At 32.2% G+C, this 14550-nt stretch overlaps 1 protein-coding gene across 19 annotated transcripts in view; it reads right to left on the bottom strand.

Moving 5' to 3' along the window:
- LOC135212647 (calcium-dependent secretion activator-like) overlaps positions 1-14550 on the bottom strand; it is a 1046064-nt gene that overhangs the window by 370368 nt on the left and 661146 nt on the right. For all 19 annotated transcript variants that reach the window (XM_064246274.1, XM_064246275.1, XM_064246259.1 and 16 more), the window contains 3 exons: positions 9091-9215; positions 5900-6044; positions 2126-2232 (listed from right to left, as the gene is read on the bottom strand). In XM_064246274.1, coding sequence (XP_064102344.1) covers positions 2126-2232; positions 5900-6044; positions 9091-9215 — 377 coding nt within the window. The remainder of the gene's footprint in view (positions 1-2125; positions 2233-5899; positions 6045-9090; positions 9216-14550) is intronic.

Here is a 14550-nt window from a genome sequence, read left to right as displayed (position 1 = left end):
AAATACAAGACAAAATTAAGCATTTCCTTAGGTCTTTGAGAAAGGATAATATAATTGATGAAACTACATATCAGGAACTATACTCCACAGGTTCTTCTAACTGTACTTTATATGGCCTTCCAAAAATTAATAAACCAGGTCTCCCACTCAAACCTATTTTAGCATCTTTTAATACACCAAATTATAAACTAGCCAAATTTCTCATTCCTATACTTGAACCATTAACAAAGAACAGTTACTCTCTCAGTAATTCCCTCTAGTTTAAAGAGTATTTTATTACAGGATTCCGACCTATTCATGACTAGCCTTGACATCAAATATCTGTTTATGAATATTTCAGTTAGTGAGACCATTGAACTGATTCTTGACAAGTTATTTCCTGATTCTGAGTCCACTTTTAGTAATTTTAACCGTACGCTTTTTAAGACCCTTCTTGAACTGGCACTGCTGGACGCTGCTTATGTTTTTAATGGTACACTATTTAAACAAGTAGATGGCATGGCCATGGGTTCCCCCTTCTCCCTACATTTGCTAATATCTTTATGTGCTCCCTGGAGGAGTGCATGCTTGATGATTGCCCTCTAAGATTTTTATTCTAGGTATGTTGATGATACGTTTGTTCTCTTCAAGGGTGAATACGAGGCTGACCTGTTCCTTGACTACGTAAATACACCACACCCGAATATGACATTTACCATAGAAAAAGAGGAGAACAACTGTCTGTCATTCCTGGATGTTCAAGTATATAAACAAAACAACTCTTTTAACCCCACAATCTTTAGAAAGAAAACTTTTACAGGACTTGGATCTAATTTTTAGAGTAGTAGTTAATTGTATTTTAAAGTTAATTTCAGTTTTACCATTCTTACTAGAGCACTAGTCCTCTCATCTAACTAGAATGCCTTTAACAATGAGATTTCATTTCTAGTTAATTTCTTTACAGGTAACTATTTCCCACCCAGGCTAGTACATAGAAAATTAAATCAATTAATAAATAGACATTTCTCTAGAAACCCTGACGTTCTAACTGTACAAAAAATGAGTTTCTATGCAATCTTTCCATATATCCATAACCTAACCTTTAAAAAAAGATCACATAAATTATTAATGACCATTTCCCAGACATATCAGTCAAATTAATTCCAAAAAATCCTCTTAATATAGGCTCCTTGTTTATGTCTTCTGGCATCACCTATAAATATATTTGCCCTAAATGTATTTTAGGGATTTACGTAAGATCCACCAGTAGAATTCTTAAGGTGTGCACTGATTCACATTGGGGAGTCAGTTTCCACACAGGTAGCAGAACCTCAAACCCAGAGCACGCCAATACCAAGAACCATTCAAAACAATGTAAACCCTACATTGAGAACAAAGATTTTAGTGCCATCGGTCATACTGCCAATCTTAGAGATTCAACAGTCCTAGAGTCGTTGTTTATAAAACAACTCATACTATAGTTAAACAATCATACATCTGTGAGTCAATTGTATTTAGCTCAAGTTCGTACTGTGGTGGTTTCCTTCCATTTAGTTCCTTGCTGTCTCACCTCTATGTTGGTTCTGGCTTTATTTTTATTTATTTCATTTTTACTCTGTTATATTTTAAATGAATTCTTTGAATGTACATTTAACTGTTTTTTATCCTTTCTTATGTGCAGCCCAAAAGATGTAATTCTGTACATAATTACATAACATCAGCAAAATAATAAAAAAAGGCAGCCTAGCGATGTTTGGTTTACATATGTCTTTCTCTGAATATATATAAATAAATAAATAAATAAATAAAATATATATATATATATATATATATATATATAATATATATACTATATGTATATATGTATATATGTATATATATATATATATTATATTATATATATATATATATATATATATATATATATATATATATATATATATATATATATATATATATATTGTGCACACTGTAAATAGTGTGCTCTATTCCATCTACCAATGCTATTCTATATCAAAATAAATTCATGGACATTATATATATATATATATATAATATATTATATATATATATTATATATATATATATATGCACACACACACACAGACACACACGTATGTACTGTATTAGAGAATTAAATACTTACCCACAATGCTTAAGGTTTTGTGGTTTATCCATTCTTACAACTATTTTTATCTTCAAATTATTTTCTGGCGAGTTTTTGGGTACTTGCATCTTGTACCATTCAGGTTGCTGGAAATATAAACAATTGTTTTCTAATAGAAAATAACTAAAAACATCTATATAAATTTTCATCTTTCAAACATTAAAACTCAATTTCTACACCTAATGTATTTATTCTACTAAACAATTCAAATTCATTTCCCTGTACACTATCACATTCATTTGGCACATTAGAGTGTCTTAGATGTCAGGGATGAACAAAATATGTTGGTAAATAAGAACCTCTAAAAGAAATCCATGTATGGGTTGAGATATTTGTACACATATTATGGTTGTATTACAATAGAGAATTATTACAAGTCACATTCTTACTTAAACTGCTGATTTGTGGACAAGCCCCGTGCAAAAAAAATCCATGACTTTAGCCACATTATACATTTACAATGAAATTAAATAAATCTTTATTTATCGGCCATGCAATAGATAAAGGATAGGATAAAAGATTAGTTTAACCAGATCTCTGAGCCTAAAAAAGGCTCTTCTCAGGCTGGTTCCCAGGAATAACCCTGAGAAAAAAATAAAAAACAAACTAGAACAAGATTTTATTTAAAAAACTGACATTACTTAGGAACATGATAATTTTGTCACGTGAGAAATCCTCGCCTTCACCGAGAATTCCTGACATTGTTCGATCTTGAAAATAAATGCGACTCTGCTGAATCCAATTTGGGAATTCAACGAGTAAGTGCTGGACAGTCATGGGAACTTGGCATCTATTACATTTCATTGGGTCAGAATTTGGTGTTGTCATTAGATGACCATGAGAAAATTTGGTATGACCTATGCAGAATCTTGCTAATATTACTTCTTTAGATCTTGCTTTTTGAGATGATGAAACCCATGGGTAAACCTCATATTTTATATTTTTCAGCTTGTTTGATATTGGTACCGAAGACCAATCTGTTTGCCAATCTTGATATATTAGAGATTTGACAGATGCTATCCATCTGATACAAGGGCATATGAAATTGTTGGGGGTAACAGTGCATGCTAGTTTAGCTGCAGAATCTGCATGTTCATTCCCTTCAATTCCTACATGTGCCAGAATCCAACAGATTTTTATTGATAATCCAGATTGGAGAAGTTGATGGATTTTTATTTGAATTTCTTTGACAAGTTCATTTGAAGATTTGTACTTGTTTATAGCATCAATGGCACTACATGAGTTGCTGAAAATTACTGAAGAGACTGCTTGCCTTTCAGATATTATGTCAAGTGCTGCTCGTATGGCCAAGAGTTCTGCAGTAAACACAGATGATATTAAAGGAAGGCTTACTTTGATTAATTTATTATTAGAGAAAACTGAAGCTCCTACTCCAGTATTCTTTAATGAGCCATCTGTATACATCATGAGTTGGTTTCCCTTTCTTCAGATGTGCTCTAAGGCATGTTGGCGGTACATCTTTGTATTAGTTGTAATTTGTTTAAGAAGATAAGACAAAGTGGTGGTGCATATTTTTATTCGTGAGTCCAAGGTGGTGAGCTTCTATTGTTAGAGGGAAAACTGGTGTTATATTATAAGAGTTCATTAAGTATTTGTTCAATCCTATGATTATAATTCAGGAAACAGGTAGCTGCAGGAGATGATCCTGCTTGTAGGGGAAGGCCTTTACATAGTGTTATTAAGTTGCAGTGTTGTCTCAAAGGTAGTATGCCTGCCTCTGCTAAAAGGGAATTTGTTGGTGATGATCTAAATGCACCAGTACAGAAGCGTATTTCTTCATGATGAAATGCATCAAGAGTTTTTATAATATTTTTTTGTGATCAAATGCATCAAGAGTTTTTAATGTTGCTTAAGATGCTGAAGAATATATAGGACAGCAGTAGTTTATTATAGATAGAACTGATGTCCTATATAACTTTAGCATGATGTCACGTCCTGCTCCCCATGTAGAGTGAGATAGTTTCTTTAATAGGGCAAGGACTTTTATGCCATTGGCTTTAATATACTAGATGTGTGCTTTCCAGTTTAAATGTTGATCAAACATTATCCTAAGTGCTTAACATTTGCACAGAATTCAATTTCAGTATTACATAGATGGAGTTTGATTTCTTGGTCTTTTAGCCACCTTTTGTCTTTATAGAAAACAAAGGCTTTTGTTTTATTGGTTGAAAAATGAAATCAAACTGAATTTGCCTATTTAATTATATTTGTAATGGCAGTATTGATGACTCTTTGGTCATCAATACTGCCATGTCTCAGGGAGGTACTCGTGTAGTATAAGGCAGTCATCAACGTATAAGCTATTTTTAACTCCGTTTGGTATTTGTACAGTGATGTTATTAATTGCAAAGGCAAACAAAGTACAACTCAGGACACTGCCCTGAGGAATTCCTTCTAAATTAAAGTATTCTGAATATGAATTTTCTACTTGTGTCAGGAAAGTTCTCACTGTAAGAAAGTTTTTAATGGAAATTGGCAGGTGACCCCACAACCCTACTTAGTGAAGTTTTTGCATGATGTTAAATCTCTACGTTGTGTCATATGCTTTCTCTCTCTCTCTCTCTCTCTATATATATATATATATATATATATATATATATATATATATATATATATATATATATATATATAAAAAAAAAAAGAGAGATACTGTCAATTTTTTCAGATCCAATCCCTTCCTGATATGGTCCTCTAGATATGTTAGGGGATCTAGGGTTGACCAACCATTTGGACCCATTTATTTGTAAAATGTTTATGAAGGACCTTCAAATAAATGAAATAACTACTAATTAATTATTCCCACATATTTTTAGTTATTGTTTCCCTCTCTCTCTCTCTCTCATGCTCGCTATACTTATATCTAATGTTTGTTTCTCACTCATTGTTTGAGCATTTTTGTACAGTATGCCTCTTTGTTTTCAAAATGTATTGTTTTCTGACTTAAATTACCTGTGACTATGTGTGGGTGGCAGCTTTTATAATCTTTAATCTAGCCCATGGGCATTTTTTTGTTTCTTTAAAGTGAATTGGACCTTGTGTTAATTCTGTATTGTCCATTTGTATATGCTTACCTGTACAGTGTTTCTCTTCGTTCTGATCAGTCTTGCCTTAAGTAAAGGGTCATTAAGACCAAAAGATCTCAGCAGTTCTCATCTTTTCATTTTCCTCCGTGGCATTACATTTATTTATACATAGCATCACGTTTTATATATTCTGTGATCAAGTTATTCATATATATATATATATATATATATATATATATATATATATATATATATATATATATATATATATATATACTACACTATATATACGTATACCTCATTTTCAAGAGTCGTACCTCACAGTTGTTTGAAATTAGGGCAACTGCAAAAAAGTATGCTATACCTTCATAACTGTGCATGGATGAATTAAATGTGACCAAATGAATAAGAAGCCAAAATTGCTGCACTATATTCTTTTTTATATTATGAATGGTCAGTGCTTATAACCTTAAGTTTACGTTGATGTGTTTTAGTGTCCTATCATATCCATGGATTCAGGAAGTCTACCACTTGTACTGGTATTATTGAGAAAATTGCCACAGATATGGTTACACTTTAACATGTGATAGTTGAACATTCTTTGTCTGCTGCATCAATTTCTTCATACACACAAAGCAACTTACGGAAGTACGTACAGTAGTTATAAATTTTATGTATACAGTTACATTGAACTAAAGCATCCACTAACCTTAGAGGATAATGCTGTTGGGTGTAAAACAACTCTGCCTAATTCCTTATCATCTAAAGAAAGCATTGAGGCTGATTCAGTATACAATTTGCACTTCACTGCAGGCAATGGGTGAGTAGTAGTAAAATCTCCTTGTGTATCCCACCTAAAACAGAGGTAAAGTCACTTATAAGTATTTCAAAGAGTGTTGTTATTAATTAATTACAAAAGGCCCCTAAAATAAGAAATGTCTATGCATATAGTATGTATTATATAGTATGCATTTGTATTGCAGTATATCCTTACAACTGAGACAATCACACACTAATGTCCATCTAAGATGAGTACAGGAAGTTCATATATTTTTTCAAGAAACGCATTCCATCATATATTTTTCAAGAAACACATGAGGGCAGTTCTACTAATTTCATTTTCTTAATCTACACTTCAACACTGAATTCTGACATTTAATCTAAGCCAATATAAGTGTTAGTTCTCTTCTATTATTGATAATTGAAGAATATATGACAAAATACTTTTATAAGCTCAAACTGAGGCTGCAGATAACAAAAAAAAGGCACTACATAACTCAGCATTTTTGCAGGTATCAAGTCATCAAGGATCTGTGCTCTACTCTAACTGGTGTCCAAAGATATTACTTAAGAGAATGTGAGCTTTATATGTTTTTCCTAACTATTAACATCTTTGAAAAAATGTAATAAGAAGTAATTTTCAATCTAATGAAAGACCAATTTAGTTAATTTTCACAAAAAACAAAATCATACTAGTTTTCCTATAATTTCATTTATATTTTTCAGTAAATTCTGATGATAGATGATTAAGACGAACAGAATAATTATGGAAAGCAATAATATAAAATAAAAGCTATAAAAACCCCCTTAACCCTCTTACGCCGATTGGACGTATTAAACGTCGAGTCAAAATGTCTCCCGTATGCCGATTGGACGTATCATACGTCGGCTCAAAAGCATTTTTTTAAAAATTCGCGGAAAAAAACTTATAGGCCTACCAGCCGAAAACTTTTGTATCACGCGCCTTGGGGGATGCTGGGAGTTCACGGATCAAGGCGTTGTTTTGTTTACAATCGCTACGCAGGCGCGCAAGCGCGAATTTCTTTCTTATCGCACTAAAAACTATCAGTGACACATCTCAAAAATTATTTCGTCACTTTGACATAATTATTGCACCATTTTAAATTATCCTTTACATGAAGTATTATATATGAAAATGTGCGCAATTTCATGCACAATACAACTAAAAAATACTCATGATTGTAGCTTTTATCAGTTTTGAAATATTTTCATATAAATAACGATAAGTGCAAAAATTTCAACCTTCGGTCAAATTTGACTCTACAGAAATGGTCGAGAAACGCAATTGTAAGCTAAAATTCTTACATTATAGTAATATTCAATCATTTGCCTTCATTTTGCAACAAATTGGACGTCTCTAGCACAATATTTCGATTTATGGTGAATTTATGAAAAAACTTTTTCCTTACGTTCGTGTGATAACTCTTCCGATAAATTTTTTCGTGCGATTGTCCTAATGTTTGCACCCTTTTAAATTTGCCGTTACATAAAATTTTATATATGGAAATGTGCGCAATTTCATGCACAATACAACAAAAAACAACCCATGGTTGTAGCTTTTATCAGTTTTGAAATATTTTCATATAAATAACGTTAAGTGCAAAAATTTCAACTTTCGGTCAACTTTGACTCTACCGAATGGTCGAAAAACGCAATTGTAAGCTAAAACTCTTATATTCTAGTAATATTCAATCATTTAATTACCTTCATTTTGCAACGACTTGGAAGTCTCTAGCACAATATTTTCGATTTATGGTGAATTTATGAAAAAAAAACACATTACGTTCGCGCGTAACTTCGAAAAAATCAGAATTTTTTTTGTGCGATTGTCGAAATGTTTGCACCATTTAAAATTAGCTGTTACATAAAGTTTTATATGAAAATGTGCGTAATTTCATGTAGAATACAACTAAAAATGATTGAAGGTTGTAGCTTTTCTCTTTTTTCGAAATATTTGCATATAAATCACGATAAATAGAAAAAAAAACCACGTTCGGTCAAATTTGACTCTACCGAAATAGTTGAAAAACGCAATTGTAAGCTAAAACTCTTACGGCCTAGTAATATTCTGTCATTTTCTTCATTTTGAAACAAATTTGAAGTCTCTAAAACAATATTGTGATTTATGGTGAATTTTTGAAAAATATATTTACCTTCACTCTGCGCGCCGATTCGCGGCCGCAAGTCTCCGAAATACGTACATGGCATTATCCTAATATTTGCTCCTTTTCATATTAGCCTTTTTATAGAGTTTCATATATCAAAATGTGCGCAAATTCATGAAGAATACAATAAAAAATAATTGAAGGTTGTAGCTTTTTCCATCTTCGAAATATGTCCATATAAAAAAATATATATATTAAAATTTCGACATTCGGTCAAATTTAACTCGTCCGAAATGGTCGAAATCTGCAATTCTAATCTAAAACTCTTACAGTATCGTAATATTCAATCATTTGTCTTAATTTTGAAACAAATTGGAAGTCTCTAGAACATTATTTAGAATTACGGTGAATTTTTGAAAATAACATTTTTTTACGTCCTCTCGTTACGAATTCGTACATCATTTTGTGATAATATTTTTCCGGTGTTGCTTTTATTGTTTTACTATGTATTATATATCAAAAGGATTGCAATTTAGTGTACAATACAACGAAAAAAAAAGTAACTCGTTAGCTTTGACCGTTTTTTGCACAGCGTGATTTGAATACAATTATCTATGAATTTTTTTTTTTCGCTACCATATATCGCATTATTTACATATGATAATGATATTATTTTTCATTTCTGATGATTGCATACTAAACTTCAGGCAATGAAAAAAAAAATGAGCCAAAAATGAACTCTTAGTCTTCAAAACTAAGCGCTCTGTGATTTTTTGAAAAAATTATTTTTTCCGGTTCCGCGCTCACTCCAAACCGGCGCCGGCATACAGGAGAGGTTTTGATTTTTAGGGCTTCGGCGTAAGAGGGTTAATGGTCACTGCCAACCTCTTTTGAAATGGGTCCAGAAACTTTGACTCATACTCTATGGAAGCCTGTAAAATGGTATAACAAAGTGTGTGAACTTAAAAAAAAAAGATTACACCTAGAAACTTACATTGGTTTAGATGCTTCTGCTTGATCTGTTTGTAACTTTTCTCCACTTCCTTCAACTTCCATAGTACAATAAACTATTCTGTTAGGAGGTAAATGCTTAATTTCACGTACCTCCATCACCAGCACCTGTCCAAAATCATAAAAAATCTTAATCAGTAAAAAGGAACATCAATTAGCTTCTCCTTAAAACATATCTATCCATACATACATACATACACACATACATGCAAAAAATATAAGTATAGTGTGTGTGTGTATGTATGTATATATGTATATATATATATATATATATATATATATATATATATATATATATATATATATATATATATATACACACACACACACACACACACACATATATATATATATATATATATATATATATATATATATATATATATATATATATATATATATATATGTATAAATTCATCATTAATCCCATTAATGGTATTGCTAAAGATATAAACATCAAAGATAACTCAAGTTTTGTTGAACAAATTGAATATATATTGTGGATGTGAACATTGCTGTATTAAAAACAATTAGTTTTATTAGCCACTGATATACATAATGAAAATCCTGCAAGTCCTGGTCCATTTTACATCACACTGCCACATGAAGAGCTTGTTAAATTCATTGTGCATAAATATTAATTGAAATATTAACTCGCATTAGAAAACATACTACAGTATGTTACAGTTTTATTATTAGGCAATTTGTTTATTACATTCAATAACAAATTCTACTGAAAAACAATAGGGCACTAATTATTGCATAGTCCAAATATATGCAATTTTATCTAAATTTCTATGAAAATAATTTTTTAATTGCAAAAGCATTATTGCTTTCAAGGTAGAACTTTATGGCTGGTACTTAAAAACTGGATACTTATAGTTATTTTGCCCTAGCTTACTTGTTTTGTGTGTGCAGTTCCTAGCTGTTTCACTATGATTAATAATAATACTAAGAAGGATTAGTTTTTCCAGACCTCTGATTCTTATACAGACTTTTCTTGGGCTAGTTCTCAGAAATTCATCTTAAGAAAAAAAAATTTATACTTCATTTAAAAACCTGTTTTATTTAGAAAAGTTATATGTACTTCAGTGAAAAATCTTTGCTTTTAGCAAGATATTTTTCACTGTTGAATTTCGAAAATAGTAAATGGATCTTTGTAAGTTCCAATTTGGGAATTCAATATGTAAATGTTATAGTCATGGGAGTTTGACACAATGACATTCCATTGGGTCAGTATCAGTATATGGCTTTGACGTTAAGTAACCATGCAAGTATCTAGTATGTCCTATATGAAGTCTTGTTAGGATTACTTCTTTTGATCTTTCAGCTTTATAGATTCCAGGTTATTTGTGGTTGGTAATAAGGACCATTCTGTTTGCCAATCTTGATATATCAATGGTTTGACAGATATGTATTATCCAGTCTACTCCTGGGGGAAGTGTAACTGTTGGAGGGACAGTGCAAGCTAATTTAGCAGCAGAATCTTTTTTTTCATCTTCTTTTATTCCTACTTGTGCAGGAATCCAACATAATTTTATTGAAAATTCTGATTGGAGGAGTTGATGAATTTTTATTTGGATTTCTTGTACAAGTTGGTTTATAGGTTTGTACTTGTTTATAGCATCCATAGCACTGTGCGTTGCTGAAAATTACAGAGGAATTTGCTCTTTTCTCACTTATTATATTAAGTGCCACTTGTAAGGCTGTGAGTTCCACACTAAATACTGATGATATTAAGGGTAGGCTCATTTTGATTAATTTATCTTTGGAATATGCAGAAGCTCCCACTCCAATATTATTTTTGGTACCATCTGTATATGCACCGAGTGTTTTTAATGTACACACTGAGGTTAATGAATATATTGGACAGCAGTAATCTATTATGGATAAAATCATTGCTTTATATAACATTAATAGGATATCTCACTTTGCTCCCAAATTAGAGTGTGATAATTTCTTCAATATGGTAAGGGCTTTGATGCCTTTGGCTTTATTGTATTTGATGTGTGTTTCCCAATTTAAATGTTGATCTAATACCATTTCTTAGATATTTAATATTTGCACAAAATTGAATTTCAGTTTTATAAAGGTGAAGTTTGATTGTTTGTTTTTTTAGCCATCTTTTGCCTTTTACAAGATGATAGCTTTTGTTTTATAGTCATCAACTGTGCCATAATTTATCCATCAAGGGGCCCAGGAGTACTTAAATCTTTAAGTTTACTTATTATAAAGGATTAGGAAGGAAAAATAACAATATCTTGAAAAGATATCATTGGACTTTCATGAAATTAAATCTATTGCCACTGGCACAAGTAAGATTAACTCCCATATGTCTGCATCCCTACCCTACCCCAAAAGGGGATGGTATAACATGATTAGCATGGCCCAAGCGTAAGCAGAACTCACTTGCTAGGACTAAGAGTATTACGATAATAGAATTATCCCCATCCTAATCACATTATGGGCTAACCGAACAGAATGTCTAGAGTTCTATTCCTAAAACCAGGCCCCCTTGGAATCTGTGGTCCAGGTCTACAGAATAGTTCCACCTGAAAAAACAGGTCAGAACATGGTTGAGTACATGATGGATCTACCACAGATCTCACTATTTAGCCTCAGATTTAATTTCACTCAAAGTTATGGTATGTTTTCTTGTTAATTAGTTTTGGTAAATTTTGATAAAAGTGGAAAAATACACAAATATTAATTAAAAATATATAAAGTTATATGGGACTCTTGGGTTTGAACCTAGGAAAAGAAAAAAATTCAAGAGGTTTGAGAACCACCTCACTACGTCAAGGTGGTCCTAAGTTGAGGAGAATTTTCTCTATGGCTTGAGGAAGATGTTAGAATATATAATCTTAACTGAAGGAATTGTTTGATTTGTGGGTTGCAATCACACTGTTACTGGATGTTCTCTATGAAACCTTTGGACTTCAAGATATATTGATGTTTCAAGTCACTTAACATTGCACTGAATGATGTAATTATTGAAGGTATTATGTGAGGGTGGTCAGTTTTTGGTGATTTACAGTATGGAGTTTGTGGTAACTTTGATTAGTTGTCTTTTTTTTAGCATTCTGACTTCTCCATTTTGATCAGTTTCCCTTTCATCAATTAATTTAATAATGTTTTATAATTCAAATTTCTAAAGAGAGAAACCTAAACACTAACCCATTTCCACAATGTAGCATTTACCTGTTCCAATTTTTCTTTCTTATTTTACATGTTTCATAAGGGTCCAATCTTGCATTAGATTTTCTCTTTATCTAGATTTAATTCTGTGATGTATGCAAAGGAATCCAAATCTGAACCTTTGTCATTACCAGTTCCATAAAAGATGAACCACTTTTTGAAGGCTGGCCTAGGGAACCTCACTAGATATAGCACATGTACTTTTAGAACTTGAGAACTATCAGTTGTTCAGATGCATACAAAACTGAAAGCAGAGCTTAACAGTGAGACTTTTTGATCAACCCAGTTAGATAGTATTCATATTCTGTAAGCGTAGGGACAAACTGTTTATTTTATTATTAATATTACTAGGATGTTTAACAAGACCACTTAAAATATTCAACCCTGGTAGGGGTGGCCAGAAGGGTATGTTCCAGGATAAAATTATAATTTTATTTCATACAGTATAGGTCACTTCATTAAAAATTCAGTGACAGGACAGACCAAATTAAGTTTTCAGCCTCTTAAATAAAGCCTGAGAATCCACATAAAATGTTCAACTACTAATGTTGATCAGCATTCGCTGTGTACAGGGAATGAGTAATCTTTTAACCCTCTTACACCGATTGGACGTATTAAACGTCGAGTCAAAATGTCTCCCGTATGCCAATTGGACGTATTAGACGTCGACTCAAAAAAAGTTTTTTTTTAAATTCGCAGAAAAATACTTATAGGCCTACCAGCCAAAAACTTTTGAATCACGCGCCTTGGGGGATGCTGGGAGTTCACGGATCAAGGCGTTGTTTTGTTTACAATTGTTACACAAGCGCGAGAGCGCGAATTTCTTTCTTATCGCACTAAAAAGTATCAGTGACACATCTCAAAAATTATTTCGTCACTTTGACATAATTTTTGCACCGTTTTAAATTATCCATTACATGAAGTATTACATATGAAAATGTGCGTAATTTCATGTAGAATATAACCAAAAAATATTCATGATTATAGCTTTTATCAGTTTTGAAATATTTTCATATAAATAACGATAAGTGCCAAAATTTCAACCTTCGGTCAACTTTGACTCTACCGAAATGGTCGAAAAACGAAATTGTAAGCTAAAACTCTTATATTCTAGTAATATTCAATCTTTTGCCTTCATTTTGCAACAAATTGGACGTCTCTAGCACAATATTTCGATTTACGGTGAATTTATGAAAAAACTTTTTCCTTACGTCCGCGCGGTAACTCTTTGAATAAATTTTTTTCGTGCGATTGTCCTAATGTTTGCACCATTTAAAATTTGCCGTTACATAAAGTTTTATATATGGAAATGTGCGCAATTTCATGCACAATACAACTAACAACAACCCATGGTTGTAGCTTTTATCACTTTTGAAATATTTTCATATAAATAACGACAAGTGCCAAAATTTCAAACTTCGGTCAACTTTGACTCTACCGAAATGGTCGAAAATGCAATTGTAAGCTAAAACTCTTATATTCTAGTAATATTCAATCATTTACCTTCATTTTGCAACAAATTGGAAGTCTCTAACACAATATTTCGATTTATGGTGAATTTATGAAAAAAAAAACATTTTCCTTACGTCCGCGCGGTAACTCTTCCAAAAAAGGGATTTTGACTTAAGGAAAAATCTATTTCTGGGCGATTGGCTCGTGTCGCCAGCGAAATATCCTTTAATCTATTATTTCTAGGGTAAATGTACTAACACATACCAGAGAATAAATAAATAAAGAAAAAGGTCAGTATAACTGACTCGCTCACTCTCCCAGAGAGTGTCGGTATGAACACTATGGCGAGTGAGACCACTACCACGAGCCAAAATGCCAATAGAATTCTCCCACTACAAAATCCCCCAAGAGGAGAGCCGACCCACAGAGTGGGCAGCACCTACTACTACTACTCCATCCCATGCTGCCGACTGCTGCGCCTCTGGTGGCCATCCTGAAGTTAGCAGACAATCTTGGCGATGGGATGGGTAGGGCGGGATTTCGCTTGGCGACACGAGCAATTCGCCCCAGAAATAGATTTTTCCTTACGTCAAAATCCCTTTTCTGGGCTCAGCTCGTGTCGCTGCGCGAAATCGTACCAGAGAAATAGCACAAGATTGTAAAGAAATTTAACAAAATATAAAAAGGTCTCAAATAAAAGATAAAATAAAAATAAATCAATATAATTGCTATAAAGATACATATACACAGTGATACAAAATAGAAATATTACTTAATTTTATACTTAATTCTA

The sequence above is a fragment of the Macrobrachium nipponense genome, chromosome 41, assembly GCF_015104395.2.
Source record: "Macrobrachium nipponense isolate FS-2020 chromosome 41, ASM1510439v2, whole genome shotgun sequence".
In the NCBI taxonomy this organism is placed as follows: domain Eukaryota; kingdom Metazoa; phylum Arthropoda; class Malacostraca; order Decapoda; family Palaemonidae; genus Macrobrachium; species Macrobrachium nipponense.
This window is presented reverse-complemented; position numbering and strand designations above follow the sequence as displayed.